The following is a 27,673-nucleotide window of genomic DNA, read 5'->3' as shown; positions in this document are numbered from 1 at the left end:
GTGTATTTTCCCCATCTCCTTTTTACATTCTATGTGATTTATACAGCTCCTACCAACTATGCTGTAATCAGTATTCTCACCTCTTTGCCACTTTCCCTCCCCTGTTTTCTAGGCTTTTCTATAACTGCTTTTAACTCACAATTCTAATTTTAAAAACTGTCACTCTTGATCTATCCTGGTCTTGCTTAGCAATGTGGGATTGTTGCTAGTTGTGAGGCTACTGTTCATCTGAATTTGAATTACCATTACAATCATACTCCCTATGTCCTCAATTAACTTATCATTTCACATAAGGAGTGAGTTTCACATTTAAGACTGAGTAGAATAGCTTCAAACAGAAACTCCTTTCCCCTTCTTTATGTGTCACAGTTCCATGTATACTACCTTTTGCACGGTTCAGACTTCAGTGGCTTTGACTTTGTTCTCTGCAATCTGCTGCCTCTTCTTCAGTAGAAATCTCAAGGGTCTTCTCTTGAAATGTTTTTCTTATCTTTATCTTCATGTAGACTGCATGCTTCTGACACCTTGCTTTTGTAGTGAGAATAGCTTGTTTGTGTCTATTACTTGGTTTTCTAGGTTGTGGGAGCAAGCAGTGATCCTGTGCTTTTAGCTTTCAGAGGTCGAGCATATTTAAACAAAGGTTTAGTTAATGAAGCTTCAAAGGTTAGTGCTTTTTGGTCCTTTTTCTTTATTAAATAGAACTCTTAATATCATACAGAAATAACCAGGAAAGAGTGACATATTTTCCAGATTTCACAAGAGCTTCTGTTGTCACATCCTGATGTAGCTGAAGCCCATGCTCTTCAGGGTTTCATCCATTATTCTCAGAAGAAATATGAGCAGGCAGAAAGAAGGTAAACCTTTTTTTTCTCCACTGTAACAGGCTGTAGGGGAGAATAAAATACAATGCTTTTCAAGTTTGATCTGATCTCTGTTCTTTTTATTTAGTTTTCAAAATGCTATTGAAAGAAGGGCTGAAATTGCTGAGTATCATCAGTATCTGGGGCTCACTTATTGGTTCATGAGTGATGAGACAAAAAAAGATAAAGGAAAAACACTTACTCATTTCTTGAAGGTAAAAGGTTCTTTATTCATTTAAATCAACATTTCTCTATATTGGAAGCATGAAGTACTCTAGCTGGAATGAGAGACTTGAATATTGTGCTTGTTACCATTCACAGGTCTCCAGAGCCTGTAAACCAATTTCAGCTGTGAACAAATTCACTATGGGGAGCTGTAGTTAACTGAAATCTCCTAGCTTTTTTTTTGTTAACCACCTGTTCAGCTAATTATTGAGATCTTTGTTAAGGCAAATGAGGTGGTGATTTGTTGATTCTCTCAATCCTCTGTCCTGAGAGCTATAAATTTGGGACTTTAGATGGGCATTGTGTAGAGCTTCCAAGACAGAGCTTCCAAAATGTCTTGAAATGCATAGGGCAGTATTCAAAATGCAAAGAAACAAAGAGGGTGGAAAAAATGTGTTCTTAGAGTTTCAGTGTGTATCCACAGATGTAATCCTGCAAAGCCCCTGTAGTTTATATGCATTTTTTAGTGCTTGTAGCTTTCTGCATGTATAGATCAGAATCTGATCCAAGGGATTTAATCTAATGTCATTTTGGGGAGCGTAGAAGCTTTGCTCCCAAAAATAGGAATCTGAATTTCTTAAACTCACTGTATGCATTTATAGCAAGTGTCACTGCTCCCACTTCAGTAGCAGCAGTGTATAGCATGCAGTGTATTTTAAATGAATATTTTAAATACTCTTAATAATTTTTGTAAGCTTTGTTAAAAAAAATTGTCAGAGCTGTTGATATGCTGCTTTGGGGGTGTTGTTTCTCATATATAAGCAAGTGTGTCAAACGTACACAAAATTAACTCAAACCTTTGAAAATGTAAGAGTTAACTGTGGTATAAGATTTGACTGTAAGTGTAATGGTTGAATTTTGAGTAGAATTTTAAAGTGATGATATTGTGAAGTGAAGGAATGTTTGTTGCTAACACATTTATCTGGTTATTATTTCCATACAAAATGCTTTTGTGTCATGAACTTTGTGGATGGTTCTGCAAGTATTTAAAGCTGAAGTAGCCTTTGAAATATTGAATGCTTAGATGTAGCACAGAAGAAGCTGAAATAAGTCAATAAATGGGGACTGTATAAGTAGTTACCACTGGAACTATCCGCAGTCTTGATCCTTCAAAAGGCACTCTTATATTGTGTTTGTATTTCCTTATAGGCTGCAAAGTTGGACAGCTACTTGGGAAGTGTCTTTTGTTATTTAGGTAACTACTACAGAGATGTTGCTGGAGACAAAAGTAGAGCTCGTGGTTGCTATAAAAAGGCTTTTGAACTGGATGGAACTGATGAAGAATCTGGAACAGCAGCTGTAGACTTAAGTGTGGAGCTTGGAGACACGGTATTGCACATTCAGGGCCCTGGGTTATGGTTATTTGGCTTTTCTATTAATCTTAATAATCTTTGAGGAATCACCTCTAGTTCCTTTGGTATTTGAGAGTAAGATCTGAAAATAGATGTTCTGTCATTGCCTGGCAGTTTTCATAGCTGGACTTGCTTCAATTTTATGCTTCAGTTCTGAATTAAACCTACCTGGGGAGGGTGCTGGGGTAAGCAAGTATAACGTTGTAGTCATCCCATGTGGTTCAGAGGGGAAGATTTTTTTTTTTTTTTTTTTTCAGTAGAAACTTGTAGAGAAAGTAAGTTTACTTCTCATATTTAACTTCTGCCATTTTTTTTTTCCATCCTCCCCTTGTTCCTTTTGGAAATAGCATATAAAGTGATTAGAATGTTTTTAAGAAAGTATTTCTTATGTAGCATTGTATAAAAAGTTCTTAGTCTGATATTAGCAAGAAGGTAGCTCACGCTTTGACAGACTCCATTTGAACATCTGCAGAATAAGATTAAGTATCTGACTCACCACAAAGACTTGTGCTTTTCTAGTTAAAAAATAGATCTATCACTGCAGAACTGCAGGAATCTACTGTCTTTTTGCAAAGACATACAGAAGATGTGAAAATATCCTCCTGTATTCTGCCACTCAGTTTGCCAACTTCTAAAAGCTCCTGTAATTTTACTTCTTTACAAGAACGAGAAATCAGGCAGTTTAATGGTGTGCCGAAATTGGAATATTCTTCTTAATAATTTTGTTCTTTGCATCCAAATGTATATTAACGTGGTATTTTTGTTTTTTTTATTAGGACACTGCTCTATCCATCTTGAATGAAGTAACTGAAAAAGCAAATGCTGGTGCAGCAAAATGGGCTTGGCTTCATCGTGGACTTTACTACCTCAGAACTGGTCAGCCGTCAAAAGCAGTGGCTGAGTAAGAGAACTAGTGGTTGGTTTAAACCATTTTCTATAAATCCTGCTAATTGATCTTCCAAGGTTTTGAAATTAAGTTAGCTAATCACAAGGTAGCCAGTACTAAACTGGGAGGTGGATCTGAGTGATTCTGAAATTAGCATAATGCAGTCTTCTCATGATAGCAGTGATCTCTGCTAACATTATCAAGCCAGATAATGAGGCTTCTTGTAGACAAGGAGATTGTAACGCTGAATAAAAGCCAAAAATAGGTTCAATAGCTAAGCTTGTTTAATTTTTCTGCGAAGAATTAAATGCTGTTTTGCCATTTCTAAAAGTTCTGTATAATTGTCTGCTTGTGTTCTGAGATTATGTAATTTAAGGAAATAATTTGTTTTTGTTAATTTATGTCACGTTTAATTTAAATCTAAATCTTGATATCTGCAGTTTGCAGGCAGCTCTCAGGGCTGACCGAATGGATCCCAACTGCTGGGAGTCTCTAGGGGAGGCTTATGTGAGCAGAGGTAGCTATGCAGCAGCTCTAAAATCCTTCAGGAAGGCCAGTGAGCTGAACCCAGACCACGTGTACAGCATTTACAGAGCTGCAGCAGTTGAGCAGATTCTAGGCAAATATGAAAATGCTATAGCTACCTATCAGCAAATCTTAGAGAAGACAGAAGAGTATGTACCTGCACTTAAAGGTAATATGTCTGTATTTTCAATTTTAGATCTTTTTCTCTCTCTAATTCTGTAGTACTTCAGTTTTATGGAGAGGTTCTTGATAACTGGTATAGGTAGGCCTGCCAACATGAAAGAGTATTTTTGGATGTTCAGAATGCTGTGATCCACTTGCATGAAAGCCAGCATGTAGTAGCCTGCAAATACTTGAGCTCTTAATATCAAAATCCAAAGGAGCAATTATAAAGGTAACTATTCCTGTGTAACTATGAGGACAGAGGAATTTAAAATTTATGTAGGAAGCCAGCTAATAATGCTGCAGTTTCACCTGAGCAGTCACACCATGTATGACTAAAAGGCAGTGGAGTCAGTCAGCCTTGTCAAAGGGGTGGGCTGTGCTCGTTTTCTGCTTCCCTTGACCATGTCTTTATCAGGTTTTGTGAACTTAGTTGTTGGAAGCACAGTATCATAGCAGATAAAAGAATTAACTGTGAATCCCTGTTCCAGAATTCTAAAAATTACAATATTAGGTGAAGGCTTTTTGATAGTTCAATTTATTTCTATATAAGGTAAATTCTTGCTTAAATAGGGTTAAGTAATGTTGGTTTCAGTCACCTCAGAGAAGAATTCCCATCCTACCTTGGTATAGTCCTGTTTTGTATTTTGTGTGTGCTTTGATACTGTTCTTGTATTTGTCAAAGGCTAACCAATGCAGAGTAGCTTTCTAGGGGAGTGAGTGTTCTAGTTAATTCCTGAAAACAAACACCAAGTTTTGGTGCTATGCTTTATATAAGTAGTTGTATTTTAATATTCAGATTGTGCTACAGTTTGTGCTGATTAGGGAGAGGTAAGAGCAAAGTGTCTCTTATGAGCAGGAGAGTTTCTGTAGGTTTTTGTGCTTTGGCTTAGTACATGCAGGAAATAAAGCAGAACACTGAGCAGGCTTTCTCTTATACCACCCCACCTCTTCTAGCAAGCAGTGTCAGGCAAGCATCTTTTTTCATAAAGGATAACTTTGTCTTACTTTTAGGACTTGGAGAATGCTATCTCATGCTAGCAAGATCAGCCCTTGAGAAGTACCTTGATATGAGGGCTGTGGGTTACATAGAGCAGGCTCTTGAATTTTTTACAAGGTGAGTACTAAGTATTTAATGTACCAGACTCGTGGTTTGGAGAAAAATAAATGTTAAATGTTTGAAAACTTTCAGTTAAATTAAATAAAATGAATCAGGCCTCTGTTTTAGAAGAAAAAGTTTAGAGAAAATGCATTGAACAATGCATTTTGGATTGAGTAAATGGTAACTATAAAATTACTACTATTTTTACCATATAAAAAATAGAGTCCTTTGACTTTTTCAGACTTCTGAAGTTGCCTATCGTTCTCTTTAGTTGTCATTGTGTATATATGGAACTTAAGGGAGAAAATATCAATCAAAAATGGTGGTTGAGAAAGTGATCTTTCCTTCCATCAATCACACTGTTCTACATTTCAATTAAAATGCTTTAGTGGCCTAAATTAAACCTTGTAGTAACTGCTGTTACAGAGTAAAGTCCACTAGGTTTCTGCAGGTGTCTCATGCTATGTAATATAATGGCAAAAATTAGTAGATATAATGGCTGATTTTTCTGAACATGCTTAGTCCCCACAAAGTTGGGATAGTTTGATGTAGTTTCTCTGATTTATTTTTTACATTTTAAACCTAGAGGTTGAGTGGGAAGAATTCTGATTTAAAAAAAAAAAAAAAAAAAAAAAAGTACCAAACAACTCATTGATTAATTAAATTGAGTTTGTGCCACTCTTCAGAGTGGCAAACTTTCTGAAAAACGTATTGTGATGCCTGAATGGTTGCTTTGTGGGTTTTCTTAATTAATAAATTACAGGGCAACAAAGAACCGACCTGATATATCTTCCCTTTGGAAACTGCTTGGCGATACCTGTACTAGTGTGCATGTTATTTCACCAGCCAAAGTGAATGTTCGAGTTCTAGGATCGCTTCTGGGTAAAAATGAAGGCAAACAGATGCTGAAGAAAACTGAGCTGCTGAGACTGGGTGGAAGGTAATTATTTATTTTTTTATTCATTACTATTAAGTACTTCTACACATATGTACACGCTGTAGAGTCTCAAATATTCTAGACTATGTTAATTTTAGAAAAGAAAATACATGATGATCTTCTGACACATGAATATTTAGTGAAGACTAAAGAAAAAGCAAATTCTCATGATTCTTCTAAATTACACTGCTTATTTCAGAGAATGCTCCCTGGGTTACCACAATGGCTCTCAGTGCATCGTCTAGCACTTGCTATTTTCTGTGCTTCCTTCTGCCTCCAGAGCGTGGCTGTATTGTGCCTGTTATTCAGTCATTTATTCAACTTCAAATTAAATGATTGCAGTGGTTGTTACCCAATTCTCTCAGGACTACTAATGTCCAAGATAAAACTCTAAGCTTTGTTTGTGACTGTAATTAGTTTTATAAAACTGCCATTAATTTGAGCCCCACATATGTGATCTAAATTATATTGGTAGAGGGAATTCCTTTTTCCTGGCCCTGGAATCTCATGATAAAAAATATTTGTAGTTTCCCCATAGCACCTTCTGTGCTGCTAGTAAGTTAAGGTGGGCTGAAAATGCTGCTGCTTAGTAAATCTTAACCATTGTGTGTAGTTAAGTACTTCCTAGGGAAGTCTGATTAACTTTAGAAATGGCTGATGTTTGTTATAATTAAAACATTCATATTGCACCTGAGGTCACTTTGATTGATTACACGTGTATCATTTCATAAATGATGGATAAGGCAAACCAAGATAGATTCTATAAAGATAACTGTGTAACTGGAAGTTATTCAGTTGTCATTGGGTTTCCATTCTTGCCTGGTTTTGTTTGTATTTATGCATATTTGATGGTTTGGGTTTTTAAGCACTTTTGAGCATCTTTCATGTGGAAAGGCTTGGGATAATACTTCTGTGATTCATGTTTCTGTAGGTGTTATGGCAGAGCTTTAAAATTGATTCCTTTGCCTAACATATGGTGTGATCTTGGAATAAATTATTATCGACAAGCTGAGCACCTCACAGCAGTAGGCACGGACCTAAATGAGATCAGTGAACTACTAGAGAAGTCTTTACAGGTATTGCCTGTTATTCTGTTGTGTTCTTTAAAATCTACCTTGATGCTTGTCTGCCTAACTTCTGTCTCTAAATCTCAGTAAGCTAGCACATGATGTCTTAACTTTTGCTATTCTATTGATATAATTTGCATTTGATTTTCTTCCAGTGTCTCAAAAAAGCTGTGAGGCTTGACAACAAAAATCACCTTTATTGGAATGCACTTGGTGTGGTTGCTTCCTGTAGTGGTAAGTCTTCAGTGAGATCCCTAGCTGTATAATGTTCTACATTAGAAGGCAATGCATGACTAATGCTGTTTACAAAATTTGGTTAGATCTAGCTTTCCTTTCATTTTCCCCTTTTTTTTTTTTTTTTTTTGTCCCCCCAGCTATTGGGAATTATGCTCTTGCTCAACATTCGTTCATCAAATCTGTTCAAGCTGAGGAAATTGTAAGTGCTGTAGGCAGCTATCATCTGTTTCAAGTGGGCATTTTAAACTTTTCTTCCCTTGATGCAGTGTTACTCTTTCAGAACACAGCAATAATATGTAGGTTTTATTTGTTCTGTCTAGAATGTTGTTGCCTGGACGAACCTGGGGGTTTTGTATCTAGCGACTGGAAACATTGAGGTAATTCTTTCCCATCCCATAAATACAGTTTCCCTTTACAATTTCTTAGGGGAATATGTGGTTGTAGGAGTGTGAGCAAACAGTGAAGAGCATCTCTCTCAGATTCAAGAAAAATACTTTCTTTGAATGAAAGTTATACAAATTAAGTATTTGTTATGGACTGGATATGGTTAAGTGAACTTAGGCTAAATTGCTGAAGTTGCTCTCCAAATGACTACATAGAATAAAAGCAGTTTGTAAGGATGGAGAAAGTCTGAATCAAATGAATGCACACCAAATTTGACCCAAAAACTCCTTTAGTCACAAACTAAGATTTTGAATTTCCTGCAGGTAGCTACTTTCTGTTTATCAGTATGTCTTATAATTTGCCATACTTCTTTAGAACTTTCAGAGTCTCTCTGGAGGAAAATTAGAGTACCTGTTAAGTGAAGTTCAGAGTTTTCTTGCAGCTAAAACTACATGCTATCGTATTTGCAGGTCAGAATTTTGGCAATTTTATTTAATTTATGAAATGGGATAGTGAGACTGAGAATTATTTTTAGAAAAAGCAACTTGATATTACAAATTCCTTGCTGCTGAGAGTAATAATGCTAGGACTTTGTCTCCTTGTGCCACATTGAGGAAGGAATTCTGAACATATACAGTCATGTCTTTCCTTCAGGATTTATGTAGAGTAATCAGTTTAATAATTTTCAAACCATTTACTTGAAAGAAATGTAAATTTCAAAATCTGGATCCTCCAGGTGTCTAAATTTAAAATATTAATTGTTCTAGCAGTTAATGTAGCTTCTTCCTCAAAACAACAAAACAGTTAATCTAGTTGAGAAGTAAGTGTTTTTGGAAGGGAGGGGGACTTTTGACGTTTTAAACAGTTTTTACAATTATTTTTATTTTTAAGAAGTGTAAGCTGCTTTATTTTTCCGGTTAGCAAGTTATTCTGTATGGCACAGAACTAGTAATGACTTAATTTCATTTGTGACAAGCTCTTCCAGTACTACTGCGTGACAATACCTGTGTATATCAAAAGTGTATGCAAGAGTTTGATAGCTGTGTTACCTTTGGTTCTACAGCAAGCTCATGAAGCCTTCAAAGTAGCCCAGTCTCTGGAACCTTCTTACCTTATGTGTTGGATTGGGCAGGTAAGATGTGAAAAAACATCAAACTGTGCTTTGTTAGAGAAAAAGAGGATTTGGACTTCCTCACAATTGGTGCTTATGCATGTACCTATAGGAGTAGAGGAAGCTGCTACTTCCCCTGGGGGTGGATAAGACCACACAGTGGTGTATAGAGGAAATCTATATTCAGCAGTTATCTTCATGTAAATGTTTTTGTGACTGATGTAATTGTAAGATGTATAAGAAACTAGCTATTAAAAAACAATCACTGCTGTTCTCGAAGCTCGTTATCTAGTGCTTTTAAAGTACCATCTTCATAAGGTGGCAGCTATTTCCGTTTTTGCTGTATGACTAGTTCATTAAATGGCACTCCTAACTCTCTTCTCAGCTCCCCTCTCTTCCAGCTTACTGTTTAAAAACAGTAAGTCTTTCATGTACAAATTCAGCTCTTACTTCCTGGGAGGTTGCTTTTTCCACCTACCACTGAGGGCTGGATAGGCTCCCACTGGTACTTAGGTCATCTGTGAATATCACAAAATCCTTGTGACTCATGTTTGTGATTGCTGTAGGTGCACTCCATGACCCCATGCTGTTGATCTGCTAATAATATCTGATTTGAAGCTGGATGCTAAATAAGGACTAGTGCCATTGTGTGTCAAAACTTCCCATTTTATATCATTTTACTGAGGAATGTGAAGTAGCAGCAGAAGTTCTTGAGTTTCAAATTGCAGTTGAGCAGAGACTACTTATTCTACTTTTAAAGTGTTTGATTTATTCTTAGAACCATAGAATAGCTTGGATTGGAATGGAGCATAAAACCCACCCAGATCCAGCCTCCTGCTGAGGGCAGGGTTGCCACCTGCTAGATCAGGCTGCCCAGGGCCCCATCCAACCTGTCTTAAGCACCTCCAGGGATGGGGCAGGCGTACCTTCTCTGGGCAGCTGTGCCAGGGCCTCACTGCTTTCTAAATAAAGAATTTCCTCCTAACATCTAATCTGAATCTTCCCTCTTTTAGTATAAAGAAGTTTCTCCTTATCCTATCATAACATTCTGTTGTAGTAAATCCCTCCCCAGTGTTTCAGTAGCCCTGGCTTAGGTACTGAATGGATACTGTGGGCTGTCCATGGAACCTTCTGTTCTTCAGGCTGTACAGCACCAGTTCTCTCAGACTTCCTTCACAGGAGAAGAATAGCAGCCCTCTGAGCATCCTTGTGGCCTGTCTTTGCACTCACTCCAGCAAGTCCATACTCTTCGTGTGCTAGGGGTCCCAGATTTGAATGCAGTGCTATAGGTGGGGTCTCATGAGATTGAGGTGGAGTTTCTTTGACAGCATAAGAAAATAAAATATTTTCATGTTAAATACCTAGGGTATGGCTGAAAATAATCTGTGTGGAGTTTCTTCTCATTTTGAAGTACCTGACTGTAACAACTTATATTTCTCTGAAGGCTCTTGTTGCAGAGGCAGTAGGCAGCTTTGATGCTATGGATCTCTTCAGGCACACAACTGAACTTGCTATGCATGTAAGTATAGCAGATAGGTACTTAATGTTTAGTCTCTCTATTTATATAACCTAACTTTTAAAGAACAGTTGTATCTTCAGCAGTGGAACAGCTAGGCTCCTTTTCCAGATGAGATTGCCTGAATTCACTGTTGCTGTTCTGGACCCACTGAATAGCAGGCGCTCATTTTATTGAATGCTTTAGTCCCAGTAGACAAAGAAGCTTTCTTCATAAGTTGTAAAAAAACATTGTGATGTTCTACAGAATCGGACAAAGGCATAAGCTGAAGACATAAACAGGAAAGAGCAAGGATACTGCTGTAATCCTGGATTCTAAGGAAGCAGAAGACTTTAGATTCTCTTAGAACTTTTCTCATTTGTGATTTCTGCACAAGTGCCAACAGTGATATGATAATGTGAGAATTCTTTCTGCCTAAAGGACTGAGTGTTTGCAGCATATCAGATTAGTGTTTTATTCTCCTGCTTAACTATGATTCAGATTTTTATCCTAGACTCTGCCTTAAAACAGAGAATTATTACAGTCTCTAAGTATTTCAGTGTTGTTTGGGCAGATTTAATGATCCTTAATTTACATTTTTTTGTTTGTTTTTAATTATTTCCTGAGACTGAGGGAGCGAAAGGCTATGCCCACTGGGTATGTTCAACACTGCAAGATAAAAGCAACAGAGATACTGAGCAGTATCAGTACAACATTGTTGAAATGAATGCTATTCCAGCAGCCCAAGTGGTTATGAGCAAGTATACAGGTAGGTAGCTGAAATACCTCATTGAATTGCAAGCCTGACTAAGTGATGTCTCTACTAGGTTTGACAAAGACTGTTTAGACCAGACTGGGGAAAGGCTTTTGTGTTGTAAAATAAGCAGACAAAGTAGAATAAAGGGACTTTTTAATTAATTGATTATTATTGTTATCACACTGGATGAAATAGGTATGAACGAATACCTGGTGTAGGGAACCTGCTTTGGCAGAGGGGTTGGACTCGATGATCTCTGGAGGTCCCTTCCAACCCCTACAATTCTGTGAATTCTGTCATTCTACCAGACTTCATTTCAGATGCTGAGCGAAGTAAGAAACTGTGCCTTGTTACATCTGCCACCTGGTGTCTGATATCAGACATCCTTTGAGTATATCTGTATGGTACAAATAGATGCTAGCTTTTCTGCCTGTGTTCCATGTGTTTGAGCGTAAGGCTGTTTTTGGATTTTGCTCACCTTCACAATATAAAGCACACGGTAGTATTAAACTTCAGTAAGAGAAAAAACATTTTCTTGAGCATGGTTCTTAGTCACTGTGGCCTTTATGCAGTGGTAGGCTTGTATATATCTAGCCCAGAATATGAATAGAGCAAGTGTGGATTTTCTTTAAACTAGTTCCTTGATCTTGAAATCCGTTGCTATTTTTTTTTTTTTTTTTTTTTTTTTTTAAGAGCTACAAAATAAATTGCAAACATTTAAAATAAGAAATGTAAGGAGATATTTATCTGTAAAATATACAGATTGTAGGAAGGGTCTATGTTCCCCTTTCTGGTCTGAGGTGAGATGGCAGGTAACTTTAGCAGTTGATGTGCATTTCAAAGCTATAATATTAAAAAATAGTTAAAGGTAATATTAAAACTAGTAAGGTTCTACTAGCATTTTACTAGAGTCAGTACAGACAGAACAGTTCCATCTTTCGTTACAAAAAAAAAAAAGCCTCATAACTCCTAACCACTGCAAGCCAAAAAACTTACAATTCAGTGTGTCAGTACTTTGTCGTAAGATTTGAAACATTTTCGAGCTAGCCTGATGTCATGTTGCAGTCTTGTATCCTTTATTTGCTTGCAGCCTGTCTAGCTGATTCCAGTGAGCAGTTGACAGAAGCACTTGGCAAAGTGCTTTTTTATATATGCATACACTGTAGCATCAATGTTTTTCTAATGCTTTTTCACAACTCTTTCTGATTATGTTCTCTAAGTTGTAAATTCTGATTTTCTAGAAAGAAATCCAGATGATGCATCTGCTTTCACAATGCTTGGTTACTTGAATGACTATCTGGAACTAAAAAGACAGGCAAAAGATGCTTATGAAAGGTAAATTATACATGCTGGAATGCTTACTGACAGAAGTTCCTTGTCCTCATTTTCTGTGCACCAGCTGAAAAGCTTAAGGTTTATCTTTTACTGCAGTAAGCCTTATATTCTCAGTTAAGCAGTACATTTCAACTAATTGTACTATACATAGTGTGTGGGAATTTTCTTATGCAAGTTTGGAAATGCAGAACACAAGTAACAGGGGAAGTAAAGGCATTCCACAGCTACGCTCAGCTAGTTCACTGTGTGGGAGTTAAGTGAAGCTTCAGGATTTGGTTTTTTGGTTCTTGGTGTTCTTTTTAAAGTTTGATTCTCTATAGTAATTAATATACTTTTTTTTCTTGGTATGAGGTTGAGGAATGGTAGAGGGAGGTGATGGAGGAAAATACATGTTTGGAGGGCATGTTTACCAATACATTAAACTTTGCAAAAGTAGCTCTATTTATGTTTTCTGTGTTTATGCATAGAAGGATTTTTGCATAAAAAACTTGCCTATTCTACAATGAGAATTAATGTAAAAATATGTTAATTATTCTCAATTGTGATCACTTTAAGGGCTGCTACATTACTAAAAAACTCTGAGGATACTGAGAAATATAACACAGCAATGCAAAACTACGGCAGATCTCTGTGGTAAGTGTCTATTGATATATTATCCCAGCCCCTAACTTCGGATGTAGTGAGTGTAGTGGTGTAAAACTTAGTTAAGGCTCAGGGGTGAAAGTTAGTGATAGAAAATTTATTAAATGTCATTCTTTGGAGCCAGACTTATCATAGAATCATCAAGGTTGGTAATGACCTCTAAGGACATTCAGACCAACCATCCACCTATCACCAGTATTTCCCACTGAACCATGTCCCTCAATACAACATCTAAATGTTTCTTGAACACCTGCAGGGACTAGGCAGCCCATTCCACCACCTGACTGCTCTCTCAGAGAAGTATTTCCTGATGTCCAACCTGTATCTCCCCTGGCACAATTTGAGGCAATTTCTTCCAGTCCTCTCATTACTCACATGAGAGGCTGACCCTCACCTCCTTTCAGGTAGTTGTAGAGAACAATAAGGTCTCTTCTGAGTTTTCTCTTCTTCAGACTGAACAATCTCAACTCCCTCAAGCCGCTCCTCGTAAGACTCCTCAGCTGCTCCAGACCTCTCATAGCTTCATTGCTTTTCTCTGGACACACTCCAAGGCCTCAGTATCATTTTGTAGTGAGGAGCCCTATACTGAACACAGTACTCAAGGTGCAGCCTCACCAGGGCTGAGAATAGAGGGATGATCACTTCCCTGCCCCTGCTGGCAACACTGTTTCTGATATAATCCAGGTTGCTATTGGCCTTCTTGGCCATCTGGACATGGCTTGTATTCAGCCTGGCATTGACCAGTACCCCCAGGTCTATTTCCTTCCACAGAGTCTCACAGTCACTCTGCTCCAAGCCTGTAGCATTGGCTGGGGTTGTGGCCAAAGTGCAGGACCTTGCACTTGGACTTTCTGAACTTCATCCCATTGGCCTCACCTAATGATCTAGCCTGTTCAGATCTTTTTGTAGGGTCTTTCTACCCCAAGGCAGATTGACATCTCCTGACAGGTTGGTATAGTCTGAAAAACTTACCGAGGGTACACTCACTGCCCTCATCCAGGTCATCAGTAAAGATACTGAACAGGTCAGGCCCCAGTACCAACCCCTGGGGAACACCACTTGTGACCTGTCGCCAGCTGGACGTGACTGCACTTATCACTAGTCTCTGGGCCCAGCCCTGCAGACAGTTCTTTACCCAGCAAAGAGCGTACCTGTCCAAGCCATGGGCTGCCAGTTTCTCCAATAGAATACTGTGGGAGACTATGTAGGGTATGTTAGTGGCCTTTCCCTCATGCATCAGGCGGGTCACTTGGTCATAGAAGGAGATCAGGTTGGTCAAGCAGGACCTGCCTTTCATGAACCCATGCTGGCTAGGCCTGATCGCCTGGTTGTCCCACATGTCCTGTGTGATCTCCCTCAAGATGGTCTGCTCCATAAGTTTTCTTGGCACCGAGGTCAAGCTGACAAGCCTGTAGTTCTCCAGATCCTCTTTACAGACCTTCTTGTAGATGGGTCACATTGGCAAGTTTCTAGTCCTCTGGGACCAGGAATGCTTATAGATGATGGAAAGCAGCTTGGCAACCACCTCCGCTAGCTCCCTCAGTACCCTAGGGTGCATCCCACCCGCCCCCCTGGACTTGTGGCAGTCCAGGTGAAGCAGTAGGTCTCTGACAGTTTCCGCGTGTAAACAGAGTATTCAACTGTATGGACATCTTCTCTCAACCGTAGCACTGTTGCTACATCCTTCCTATTAATGATGGTTTTTGGTTTTTTTTTACAGTGCCATTGGTGAGTGTGATAAAGCCATTGAGGTTTATACATCAATACCGCTTACTGAGTTTGATGCCATTGTGGGGATAGCACTAGCCTACTTCAAGAAAGGACTCTTAAAAGAAAGTATTCAAGGTGAGCGTATTCCTAATTCAAAGCACTACAGGGCAGTTCTTAAGATGACTCTTACCCAGATTTGTTCATCTAACCAAGGTAACTGTAGTTCAGATTATTTCAGTCTTTCAGTATACATGTGGGTAGCTATTTCATCATTCATCTATTCATAAAAGTGCTAGAACTATTCAAATGTAAGGCAAGCTACATTTCTTTGAGAGTTTCATTCTTGTCTGTTCAGCTTTTGTATTCTGAGCTTTCCTTGCTATCATGAAATGGCTTTTCTGGAAAAATTGCTCTTGGGTAGGAGATTAATGTGATGTTCAAAGCACTTCAGCTTTAGTGATTAATGTAAGTGCTATGTTGTCATGTTCTGTGTTACTGAGATGGGAGACTGACAGAAAGGTGTGAGTAAAAATTGTCACTGTAGAAGCCTAAGCACTCACAGTACAACAGCTGGCTCAACATTTGAAATAACCCTATTTTTAATGGGAGTTGTGCGTGTTTGTCTGAAACATTATTTCATAAGTATGTTATCACATGGAAATCTTTATTTTCATTTCTCTTTCTAGATATCCCAGTACTACTTGCCAGACTGGTTTACACTTGGTACACCTATGTAGGCTATAAACGTTCCTACAAACCAGACATTTCCTAGCATATAGCTGCTTCCTAAGGTCTTAGTCAAACTTTCTTTTGTCTTTTACAATATGATTTCAGGTGTGAAAACGTAGTGAACCTGAAACAGTATAATATTGTACTACTGTGGTACCTTTCCTGAGGCCTTATAAACATGAGGTTTTTCTTTTCCCACCTACTTCAATTCTGAATCTTTATTTATTTTTCACTAGCCTATGAGAAAGCCTTGTCTGTTGCGGAATCTGAACAAGATAAAACACATATCCTGACTGCCTTGGCAATAATAGAGTATAAACGAAACAAAGTGGATGCTGCAAAGACACTACTGTTTAAATGGTGAGTGGAGGGAATGCAATGTTCCATTGTCCTACTTAATTTTCAGTTATTCTTGAGGGGTGTCTCACAAATGAATGCTGCCAGCTGCAGCAATAGATACCCAGAGCTAGGAAAGGGAACAGAGGACAGTGGGAGAAAAATGTCATTCATTGTATCCAGTAGTTCCCCAATAAATGCGAGAATACTACTGTTATAAGGTTAAGCTGCCTCTTGTAATTAAGTGAGTGTGGAATAGTGGAATTGGCTCTGGTATTATAACTAACAGATGGTGGAAACCGTATACAAACTACCTGAAGTTGGAATATAGACAGAAGTTGATATAGACTTCTGTCTATATTCCAACTTCATTTGGGGAGGAATAATTGCATGCACGGGTATAGGTTGGAGGATGACCTTCTGGAGAGGAGCTCTGCGGAGAGGGACCTGGGTGTCCTGGTGGACGACAGGTTGGCCAAGAGCCAGCAGTGTGCCCTTATGGCCAAAAGTTCAATGGCATTCTGGGATGCATTAAAAAGAGCGTGGCCAGCAGGTTGAGGGAGGTGATCCTCCCCCTCTACTCTGCCCTGGTAAGGCCTCATCTGGAGTATTGTGTCCAGTTCTGGGCTTCCCAGTACAAAAAAGACAGGGATCTCTTGGAAGGAGTCCAGCAGAGGGCCGCAAAGATGGTGAAGGGCCTGGAGCATCTCTCCTATGAGGAAAGGCTGAGTGAACTGGGTCTGTTCAGCCTTGAGAAAGGAAGACTGAGAGGGGACCTGATCCAGGTCTACAAATATCTAAGATGTGGGGGACAGAGTGGCGAGGCCAGACTCTTTTCAGCAGTGTTTGGAGACAGGACAAGGGGAAACAGCCAGAAACTGCAGCATAGGAAGTTCTGCACAAATGTGTGCAAGAACTTCTTTACAGTGAGGTGACGGAGCACTGGAACAGGCTGCCCAGGGAGGTTGTAGAGTCTCCTTCTCTGGAGATGTTCAAGACCCGACTGGACACCCACTTGTGTGACATGGTGTAGGGAACCTGCTTTGGCAGGGGGGTTGGACTTGGTGATCTCTGGAGGTCCTTTCCGACCCCTACAAGTCTGTGATTCTGTGGTAGACAGTATTTAATCACTCAGAACAGCCTAATTCTGAGGCTGAAAGAGCAGTTCTTCTCAGCAGCCTTGTTTCTGGCTTTTTTTCTTCCTGGATTTCTGTTGCAAAGTTGGAAACAGGCACAGTGTTACTGATGTCTGACTTGATTTAGAAGTGCAGGTATGTTCAAGGAAAGCAAGCAATTTTCTGCATTACACATTGTACCTTGCCATTTATTTTATGGCTGCTAATGAAGAGCAGCAAAAGTATTGGGAGTCTTTCCAAGTAGTTCCAGTTTTGAGATGGTACATAACCACTGCAGTATTCCATATCCTGAGGTCTCAAGTCTACAGTTCTAAGCCTGATCCAAAATCCCATAATGATAGGCTGCTAAGTCAGCATATTGTAGATGTTGTGTTGAAGAAAGAGGACTCAAAATAGTGTAATATTAAATGTGAGTTTAATTTGTTCTCCAAAATAATGTCTCCTTTCTCCCTCTGATTCAATAGCTCATTAAAGGAGCCTAGTATAGAAAGTCTGAAGGCTTTGTGCACACTAGGACTGGTAAAGCAGGATGTTACGCTTGCAACAGCAGCCCTAAAGGAGTTACTGAAACATGAGAAAGGGAGTGATGGGATTTATGAACGGTGCCTTATTGCATCTGCTGTTTATGCACTACAAGGCAGAAATCTGGGGATCCAGAGAGAAGTCTCCAAAGCAATACACAGGTATGTATTTTGTTATTGTTCTAGATTTCATTATAAATTTCTTGCAGCATTCTTTTTTTAAAAAAAGGTAAAAATAAAATCAAGCATGAAGATCGTTATGATTTTTTGAATCAGTGGGAAGAAATCTACTGTCTCTGATCTGTGGGATCAAGTGGCAAAATTTTCATGGCTTTTAAGTATTTTTCTGTTTTTCTATTGGTGACTTCTTACATCTGTTCATTATACACACCAGAGCTTTCAACTTAAATATCTTCAGGACGTTTATTTAGTATCAAACAACCTCTGAAGCAGTTCATTCTGTTAGCTAAATGCCAATATTTAAATGTGTTTTGAGTAATCTATGTGTTATAGGGAGTGGAAATTTTAATCAGCGCATTTAGCAAGCCACATCATACCCTCCTTCCACATGTTTTCAGAAACAGTGCATTTCTCAAAATTGCATTTAAAGTTCCTTGCTCCTCAGACTATGAGGGCAAGACCTGGAGTCCTAGAGTTTGCCTTTTTTCTTCCTGTGATTATTGATATATATATATATATATATATATATATATATATATATATATATATATATATATATATATATATATATATATATATATATATATATATATATATATATATATATATAAATACAAAAAAAAAAATTACATAAACATATATGTATCTTTCACCTTATTTATTTAGGCAGTGATATAACTTCAGTGTTGTGTTGATTGTTTTCAATTATTCGCCATGTCTATTTATAATTGTACTGGGTTTTCTTTCTAATAGAAGATCCATCTGCTATTTATAGAAACTGGCTACAAGAGTTATGAAAGACCAGATACATTTCTAAACCAAAATGCTTGATATACTTGTTCTTTTTGCAGTTACCCTGGTAATCCTGCCCTTTGGTCTCTTCTGTCTCGACTAGTTCCATTGTATACACCACAGAAGGCAAAAGTAAGGGCATTGTTTTAAGAACTGCTTGCATCTTGAGTATAGTGTCTGTGTTGTTTCTTAACTGAAAATAAAAATTGATACCATGCTTTAGTATGTGCATGTTCACTATTTAATATGATTTTTTTTATATAAGAAAGTACATTCTGAGTCACATATCCAATTATTTGCGTCCTTCATAGGCCAGTGATTCTTTATCTTCTTGAAATCTACTAGAAATGTTCCAATAAGCAAAAGCTAGATTATATGTAAATAATTTATTTATATGAGGTTTTAGATATATATATGCAAAATTGAGGTGAAAGATTCTATCTGGCTTGAATTTGCTTAGTCCAGTCAGCTTTACTTATTGCATTATGCACTATTTTTTTGCTGCTTTTAGTACTAATAGTACTTACTATTAGCTCTTCTCCAAATAGAGACTCCAAATACATACTCTAAAAAGTACAAATAAATGTATGGAAATTGTTTCTATATGTAGCTGAAATTTTAAGAAGTTGTGGATATGTTCAGATCTTGAATGTCTCTTCGTAATTGTTTGCAAGAGATTTTTAGTGTTTTCCTTTCCTACAGAACAAACTACATTATGCAAAGTTTGTATATCTGGTTAATGTATATTGGGGGAAAAAAAAAAAAATTTGCCTTACATTTTTTGTAAAATCTGTGAATTAGTCATATAGCCAATTCTTTTTTTTAATCTTACAGGGGGGAGCTGTGGCAGGAAACATTGCACATGCACTTGATTTAAGACATGGAAAGGTTTGACTCACTCTTAACTTGTAGATTTTACAATTTCTTAAACAATCCTTAAGTGAATTCCATCGGATCATTTAGATTACAGTGCTGTCATTTGTCTTCTATTTTATAGGATGTCCTACTGAATGTTGCAGTTAATCAATTGGCAGCAGGATGTCACATGTTAGAAGATGAGAGAAACAATCCTCTAAAAAATATTCAGAAGGCAATACTCATCTGTCCCGGTACACAAATGCATTAGTGATATTTTACTGATCAGACACAAAACTGTTGTGATAACGAAATACCTGCTTTTGTTTGATTGTTGTTATTTCTCTTTGTCCATATTTATTTTTGGGAGAATGTTTAAAAACAGAAATTTAAACTTCTAATGCAAGTATAGTCTTTGTGAATTCAATCAGATAAGGAAAAAAATCCCTGAGTTTTAAGAATTAATCTGAAAACCTGGGCAATTTATTACTCCCACAATGTAAGGAAAGTATTATTTTGTATGTGAGATAAAAAGGAAAATCACATTTTCCCAGTGTTAGTATGTCACACTAAGCAGAAGAGATTTATTCGTCTAGCTTGAGAACTTGGATATTTTCTATTACATCATGCTGGTTATGAACTGTAGGCAGCTGTTCACCTATTGTTAAGTGGCCATCTTCAATATGTTTATAAGGTGGTGGGGCTTTCAGGATACTGCAAAGAGTATCTCTTGGAAATGATAGTAATACATAAGACACACAGTACACATCAGTGTGGCCTCAAGTTTAAAAAAAAAAAAAAAAAAAAAAAAAAAAAAAATTACTTTCCCCCAAGTATACTCAAGACTATTATGGCTATTCATAGGCATTATACTTTGCTTTTTACTTAAGTAAAGTAAAATCTTCAAGCTGTCTTTTTTTTTCCTTGACAAAATTAATCATTTCTGGGCTGAAAACTTAGCTGAATTTCATAGTTAATCTCTGTCTGATTCAGTACATAGGCTGAACTCTACTAGTCAAACGAAGGTGCTCTTTACTGGGCTAAGTCAGAGTAATGCAGAATTAGCTGACCCTAAAATAGGAACATATGGCAATCACAGATAGGTTAACTTGTATGCCAGTGGCTGAACTGTATAAAGTCCACATGACTAAAAGCTGAAGAAAATATCTTGGGATTTTTCCTGCCACATTATTCAGCATTAGAAGGCACTCAGGTTTAGTCTGTGTAGTTGGAATCAAGCTGGCATACCAGAGTTTATACAAAAAATGTATTAGTTGGTTTTAGAAACCACGTTTCTGTCTTAAGCTTTGAGGAAGCTCATTTGTTAGAGGCAAATACTTTTCTGCTGCCTTGGGCTGAGCTGCTGTAAGTATCTGATTGCAGAAATTCAATTGCCTTCTTGTTACCTCTTACTTAATAGTGTACCATTTCATTGATGGCTGCGTCTTTATGCTTAATCTGGAAAAGACCATTGTAAATGGACTGCCAGACATCTAGAATGGGCATGAGTTGCTTGTAAACATTGTTTTCTTCTAGATAATCCTTCTGCCTGGACAGTGCTAATGGCAGCCTGTCATGCTGAAAACACTGTTAGCTGTCTTAACAACACTCAACCAAAGCGAACAGATCTAGAGATGACACTTGTATCTACAATTTCAGCCAAAAGTAAGATATAAAACGTTAAATTAAAAGAAAATGAAATAAAATGGTAATGTTCTAAGCTTGTAATACTGTTATGAATTTCAGAAGCCTGTTTATGAGAATTGCTTAGTAATAATCTGATCTCATAAAAATCCACATCCTAGTGCAGTGGTTGGGTTAATTATTTAATTGTAGCTTGTGTTTCCACCCAGAGCCTCAGATGCATTTTTTAAATAGCACTTCTTTATTCTGATACCTAAATGAGTAGATCATCATATTATAAGGGGGCACTGCTGACAAGAAAAGGCTAAAGTGCTCCATAACTTCTCCTGTAAATAACTAACCTTGTGTGTTATAGGTAACCTAACCTTGTGTGTAATAGGTGTGCGTTGCGTGATGCCTGTGGCATTTTGAAATGCAGAATTAAAATTCTTTGTTTGATCAGTTATTCTCAAACTATTAACTCAAATAGTGGATTACTTTTTCCGTCTTCTTGTTTTTAATCTTGTCATCTTTTCACGTTCCTGCTAATGAAAAAAGCCACGTCACACTGGTACTCCAAAAAAAGTTATTACTTGCCAGGTCTGGAGTATGTAACATGGTATGTGACTACAGCATACACAGTTATCTAGTATTAGTATTTTATCTTCTTTTGCAGCTGGAGAAAATGACCTTCCTCATAATTACATCCAGACTCTTGAAGACTGGTCTCTTTGTCAAGCTATCACCAGTCTAGAGGAGAATGGTAGAATCTCAGAAGCTGAAGCACTTTGTACCAAGGTATGACAACAGCATATGGGCAGAATTCTATGGAAATTTTGTGTACATTTTAGGAACTTGGATATTTTCCTAAATATTGGATTATTTAGGAATAATCTTTAATGTAGCAGCTGTTTGTTCTGGCAGAGCTACAACTTGCAGTAGTTGTTGACATATCACGCTACCACCACTACCAAAATACTGACTCTGTCTGCAACAGTATAACTTTCTGAACAGTTTAAGCAAGCAGTGTAATGCATCACAAGACTTCTTCTTTTCTTGCTTTTTTTATATTAACCTAGAGTTAAGCAAAGCATTACAGAAATTTGAGGCAAGAAATCCTGGCAGGGGGACTTCCAGGGGACTTAACCACCTTTGGGTCTGTTGCAGTGATACCTATTTCAGATCTACAAGTAGAAGCCACAGATTTGATCATTAAAAGGAACCGTCTTGATGCAACACGTTTGGGAAACCGGACTGTAGTGTTGATATGCTTCAAGTGTGTGTGTTTAGTTGTCTTCATAAACAAAAGGCTAGGCAAAAGATAAGCAAAGTAGCAGTTGTATGCACCCTTGACTTTCAAGTAGGAAATTGGCAAACCCTAGGCAGATGTGCTCCTTGCCTAAGGTGTTTGTATATTAGTTGAAATGAACTAAATCTTAAAGATGAGATTAAGCAAACGTGCTAGTTTTTTCGGGGAAGGTACTTTCCTGTCTCTTGGTTTGCTTGGGGGAAGGGATGTTTCCCATTTCTGATGACCTGTCTTACATTAGAAAGTACTGGAGACTTCTACAAATACAAGCTGCTATCTGGAGCAGGGAGGAATTATGGTGTTGTTTGCTTGCTTTTTTTTTTTCTTTTTCATTAGTTACATAGTCTGGATAAAGGAGTCAGTTCCCACAACTTGTGCAGAAACCAGAATAAAAGTGTCTGTTACAACTAACTCTCACTGAGAGTTATGGAACTTAAGATTCCCAGTTGTTGTAACTGGCAATGATGGGTCAGATCCTGCACTCCTTGAATTCCCCACTTGCTAACAGGGAAGATTAGCACAAATGCCAACAGCTTCTACTCTCTTTCATTAAGTCTCTGCGTACACGTGCATTGTTCAAAGATAAAACTTATTAAGGACTTGCTGTTTACACATTTCGCATTTCTTAAAAATGGGTGAAATGTGCAAATGCTGTTTCTTAGAACAGATCTGGTTTGAGTTAGGATTTTTGGATATGTCATGACTTAAACAGGTAGAAATAACACATGATGTAACTTGGAGAATTTTCTTTCTCGTGAGATGATAAAACAGCAGTTTTCTGTCATTCTTTAATGTGATTTTTTTTACAGGAAATGCTTAGTTAACTTCTATTCCAGTATGCTCACTGAGAGAACTGAAACTGCTTGGATCATTCTTCAGATAACCATTGTAGGTTTTTTGGGGTGGCTTTCTTTTTTTTTTTTTTTTTTTTTTTTCCTCACACTTGTAAAAACCAACAACCAGAAGACAGCCATTTATCTGTCTTTCAGAAATCTTTGGTGGTAGGACAGGTACAAAATTTAAGATGGATAGGAGGGAAAGAAAAATATTACCTATTTCCATATGTCAATTTCTGGAACACTTCATTGTGCAGAGCAGAGAGAGATGCCATCTTGCAAGCACTCTCAGTATGTTTGCACTGCTACTTTCCATAAAGATCCAATGGGGAAAAAGAATAGTATCCTTCAAGATTTGTAATTGACAATTCTGATATAACGTGGTTTTAGGGTTTAAAGAACTGCCCCGAGCACCCAGCTCTGTTTTTGCTTCTGAGACAAATTCAATGTAAGCAACTGTTACAGTCTCACAAAGAGCTTCCAGATACCATCCTGAAGGAGCTTCACAAAACAGTCATGACCAGTTCATCTTCCATTGCAGCCTGGCAAGTAAGTTTGTCTTCTCTCTCTAATTGTGGTGTAGCACCAGTTACAGTGAGTTTTGAGCAGAGAATATCTGCTGTATGAAAATTTTTCACTGATTGCCTTTATTTGTCCACTCACAGCAAATGACAGACATCAGCTAATTTTCAGTTCTTCATAAAACTGTAATATTCTGTTAATTTTCTTTTAATTTGTGAAATAATAATTGTTTGTAAAGTCAAGCAGATGCGGATGTAGAAATAACAATCAGAGATTAAAACCTGGCACCTGCATCTTTAGGGTTATATGACTTGGCAGTGTGATGTGAGTTGAAACAGAAAAATATGCATATAATCTTTATATCCCATAAGAAAAGGTGGAGGTAAGTTGTGTACAGTTCCTTATTCAGGATATGAAATCCTGAATAAATCTCTTCTATGTTTCATAATTTTCTGACATTAAGTATCACCATTCTTTTCCCTTGGGACTGGGAAAAGTCCCAGTTTGGGACTGGGGAGAAGAAGAATCCTTCTCAGTAGTAGTGTTCAGAAGATAATTTTTTAGTTAAAATGAAGAGGCTGTAATTTGGTTTGTGTATGGTGAGACAATCTGAGGAACTGGCTCAGGCATGTCAATACACCTTTCTGGTGATGCAGCATGTGTGTGTGTGTGTGTGTATATATATATACATATATATATATATATATATACATATATATATGTATATATATATATATATATATACAATTATATATATATATATATATATATATTAATATATATATACAATTTTTATTTTTTAACTGCTGCTTTTGGTTACAGTTACTGGCTTGCTTTACAAATGTTAGCGTGTTTAGAAAAATTCTGCAAACTTCCAGTGTTCTTCGTGTAGTTGAAGGAAATACAGTGCTCTCTTTGCCTGCTGACCACATAAATATCTCTTTCCAGCAAGTTTCTCTTAAAGGTGATTTCAGTCCTAAAAGATAAGAGAGAGATTGCTATAAATATCAGTAGTTATGTCCATTGTTACAAGGCTGCAGGTTGTCTTCTCTTTTGGAACAGTGAAGTAATACAGAAGTAATATTTCTGGAACAGTGCTTTTTTGGGTATGTCTTTCATGGAATCGTTAAGATTTCATGTTCCTGAACTGCAGAACTCATTCAGGCTGCTGGATTTGTAAAACATGGGGATATTTGAGCCATGATTCTACCCTCTACTAATTTAATAATAATTAATGGAAGATGGAATTAAATCTTATATGTTCTTCATGCATCTGTTGCATAACCAAGTGCCATCTGCTTACAGACAGGGAAAGGGAATGAACTAAAAGAATGTGGGTTTTATTTTGTTTTAGTTTAGGCCATAGATAAGATGCCTCTGGATAAAATCTCTTCAGTCTTCGGTTAGAAAAGATACTTATCAGGGCTTTGGTAATGATCTGGAAAAGCTTCTTGGCTGCTACAGCTGTTCCTAATGAATAATAGCTCTTTGTTTTGCGTTTTCAGACTTCCTAAAAGTTTGATAGAAGTTTTTTCTTACTAAAAAGCATATGTCATGATACCTTAGAATTTCACTTAAGTACAATGGCAGTTAGCATAGCTTTCTGCTGTTAAGTTTTTGGCGCATGTCTGAAATTTTCAACAGGATTTAGGAGTTCTGCTGACTGTTCTGCTTTTTTGTGCTGTGACTCACCAGGGAGACAATAAAATTGTGCACCTGTATGGATGTCCTGTTGTACAAATCAGTCTTGCAGCTTGATGTTAAGATGCACAGTCTCATCGGTACTGAAAGAAGGGGCATGCTGGAACGTCTATTCACAGATGGCCTCAGTGCATCAGAAAAGCTCAAGAATCTTGTCCTTTCTTACTCCAGGCAGTTGTTAGCTAGAAAAAGTCTTGTTTTTTAAAGGGAATTACCTTGCTTTAAAACAAAGAAGTTGCTTTGGTTGCTTGGAGATCCAGCAAATAATACGTCTAAACGCTTAGGCATTTTGGTGCTTATCATGCACATTTCAGGAATTTGCAAACCTGTGGCTGTATCTCCTTTTAAGAATGTGATATGGCTACACAGTTAAAGAGGGAGAAGTTAGAATCCTTTTCCTTCAATTTGTGGGTGAATTCAGAGCTGATAGAGCTTGTAGCAGGAGCAAGAAACTCTCCTCAGTACCCATGATCTACTGTTTGTCCCACGTAGCTCTTCCACGTGATTGTGGTGTGTAATGAAAATGTAGCCCAAGCTGAGACTCACATGGGAAGATCTTTCATGTTCCTGAAAATGCTCACTTGTGTGGAAAAAACTTTGTTCCAGGGGAAGAGCTCTTTTCCCCTCTTCATAACTTTTAGCAACAAGTGAGGCACCACATAATGCTCTTCTGGTCTGGAGAATGACTTTCACAATGCCAGTTGTAATATCTATTCACTTATGAGCAATCTCCAGATTAAAACAGCTCTCAGACAATTGGATGGGTGTCAACTAAACTATGAAATACGTTGCTGTGATGAGATGTACTTCTGGCTGTGCAATCAGTGGAATACGTTTTCTTGCAGGACAATGCGTTATGTTGTTGGAGTGAGGGTAGGGTGGGCAGTGATATTTTAGCCAATAACTATACTATAGAACTCTTACAAATTTAACTAAATTATCTGAAGGGATGTGTGTTTTGTTGGTTCCATAAACTGATTTTGTTGTCTATTTTCAGTGGTTGGCAAAAGTGTATCAGTCTCAAGGAATGATGGTTGGAGCAGAGATGTGTTACAGAAGGAGCTTGCAGTTGGCATCACAGCAGGGCAGCTGGAGTGGGAAGTTATCCAGTCTGCTCAGACTGGCTATGCTTGCACTGGAAATCTGCATGGTAAGATAATCAAAATTATATAACTTCATGATGTAACAGGAGTCCATGTAATGTTGGGCTTCTGCAGTCTTTCTCTGAAATTCCTGCTTAAATGACTTTGCATTTTATGAATGACAAATTGATTAGTGAATAAAACAGGATTTCAAGGGGTTATTTTTAGAATGTCCTTTTGTAAGTGGTTGCTGTGAAATAATCATGTAGAATCACTGTGTACATAAAAAGGATACCTTGTTTGATAAGGATTGTTCCTCTAATTGATTCAGTTTGATCATCAAAATTGCAGTGTCCTTCAAGTCTCTGTCCCCTTGTTCAGATTACTGTCTTTAATAAATGTTTTGCCTATACTGCTGTCTGGAAGCTTCAGTCAGGTTTCAAGTACCTTTGTACTATATATGGTCACTTCTAGACCTGCTGCCTTGCTTTGAAGTATAAAGATAATATAAGGGAAGCATACATTGTGATGTACAGAAAATATCTGACTTCTACTTTGCATTGAGGAGCCAGGTGAACATAACTCAAATTCTTGGAAAGCATCTGTTCTCTTTAGGCACTCTTACTCTAGAAATTGGAAGTGCTCTGGTGGGCTTCTTTAAAGGTGATAATAAGAGGTAGATATTGGTTAATCCTGGTTTACGCTTTGACATGTATTTTAAGAGGCTGCCAAGCCAGCAGGTACATCCAAATTGAGGCAAAGGAACTCCACACATCATAAGTGATAATATAAGAAAGATAGTCAGTTTTACTGAGGTTAAACTGCAAAATTTGCTTCTTGTAGAGGGGGAAAAAAAAAAAGAATCCCCTCAGTGAAGACAAATTCATATTCTGTGTGCTTCAAATGGCAGAATTCATCAAGTGACAGGATTATTTCCTTCCATGACTTTTCCCAGTAGTCATTTTCCCAGTAGTATGCATTGAATTTCTTAAATATCCTCGGTATCTGCACAGCTCTCAAGGTACTCTTTAACTGAGTTAATACTATTTCTTCAGATGGTGGCCTGAATTACGTAAGGCTATTTGACTTTGTTTTAAAAATAGAATAAATGTAATTATCATCTTTCTGCTTTTGAACAGAAACAGTTATGAACAGGACAGTTTATACATGGATTTCTGTTAGGCCTTTGATTAGCTCTGACTTAATTAATATGCAAAAGGCTGGTCAAAACCTTGGCACCCCTTGAAGCAAAACATTCTGTCTA

The 27,673-nt window shown here is 37.6% G+C and overlaps 1 protein-coding gene across 1 annotated transcript in view; it reads left to right on the top strand.

Moving 5' to 3' along the window:
- The window catches only part of SKIC3 (SKI3 subunit of superkiller complex), a gene marked incomplete at both ends in the record, with an annotated part of 41,707 nt that overhangs the window by 11,232 nt on the left and 2,802 nt on the right, over window positions 1-27,673 (top strand). Inside the window, 27 exons of the mRNA XM_079548057.1 lie at window positions 577-663; window positions 751-854; window positions 949-1,075; window positions 2,235-2,414; window positions 3,214-3,338; window positions 3,764-4,017; window positions 5,025-5,127; window positions 5,876-6,052; window positions 6,981-7,125; window positions 7,272-7,350; window positions 7,491-7,552; window positions 7,674-7,730; window positions 8,801-8,869; window positions 10,293-10,367; window positions 10,971-11,112; window positions 12,342-12,435; window positions 12,991-13,068; window positions 14,798-14,922; window positions 15,753-15,876; window positions 17,453-17,671; window positions 18,541-18,613; window positions 19,316-19,369; window positions 19,479-19,590; window positions 20,873-21,001; window positions 21,636-21,757; window positions 23,495-23,653; window positions 26,325-26,477. Coding sequence (XP_079404183.1) covers window positions 577-663; window positions 751-854; window positions 949-1,075; window positions 2,235-2,414; window positions 3,214-3,338; window positions 3,764-4,017; window positions 5,025-5,127; window positions 5,876-6,052; window positions 6,981-7,125; window positions 7,272-7,350; window positions 7,491-7,552; window positions 7,674-7,730; window positions 8,801-8,869; window positions 10,293-10,367; window positions 10,971-11,112; window positions 12,342-12,435; window positions 12,991-13,068; window positions 14,798-14,922; window positions 15,753-15,876; window positions 17,453-17,671; window positions 18,541-18,613; window positions 19,316-19,369; window positions 19,479-19,590; window positions 20,873-21,001; window positions 21,636-21,757; window positions 23,495-23,653; window positions 26,325-26,477 — 3,228 coding nt within the window. The remainder of the gene's footprint in view (window positions 1-576; window positions 664-750; window positions 855-948; window positions 1,076-2,234; window positions 2,415-3,213; window positions 3,339-3,763; window positions 4,018-5,024; window positions 5,128-5,875; window positions 6,053-6,980; window positions 7,126-7,271; window positions 7,351-7,490; window positions 7,553-7,673; window positions 7,731-8,800; window positions 8,870-10,292; window positions 10,368-10,970; window positions 11,113-12,341; window positions 12,436-12,990; window positions 13,069-14,797; window positions 14,923-15,752; window positions 15,877-17,452; window positions 17,672-18,540; window positions 18,614-19,315; window positions 19,370-19,478; window positions 19,591-20,872; window positions 21,002-21,635; window positions 21,758-23,494; window positions 23,654-26,324; window positions 26,478-27,673) is intronic.

Source organism: Tetrao urogallus, assembly GCF_951394365.1.
Source record: "Tetrao urogallus genome assembly, chromosome: Z".
In the NCBI taxonomy this organism is placed as follows: Eukaryota; Metazoa; Chordata; class Aves; order Galliformes; family Phasianidae; genus Tetrao; species Tetrao urogallus.
Note: the sequence above shows the minus strand (reverse complement) of the source record. Positions and strands in the feature narration are given on the sequence as shown.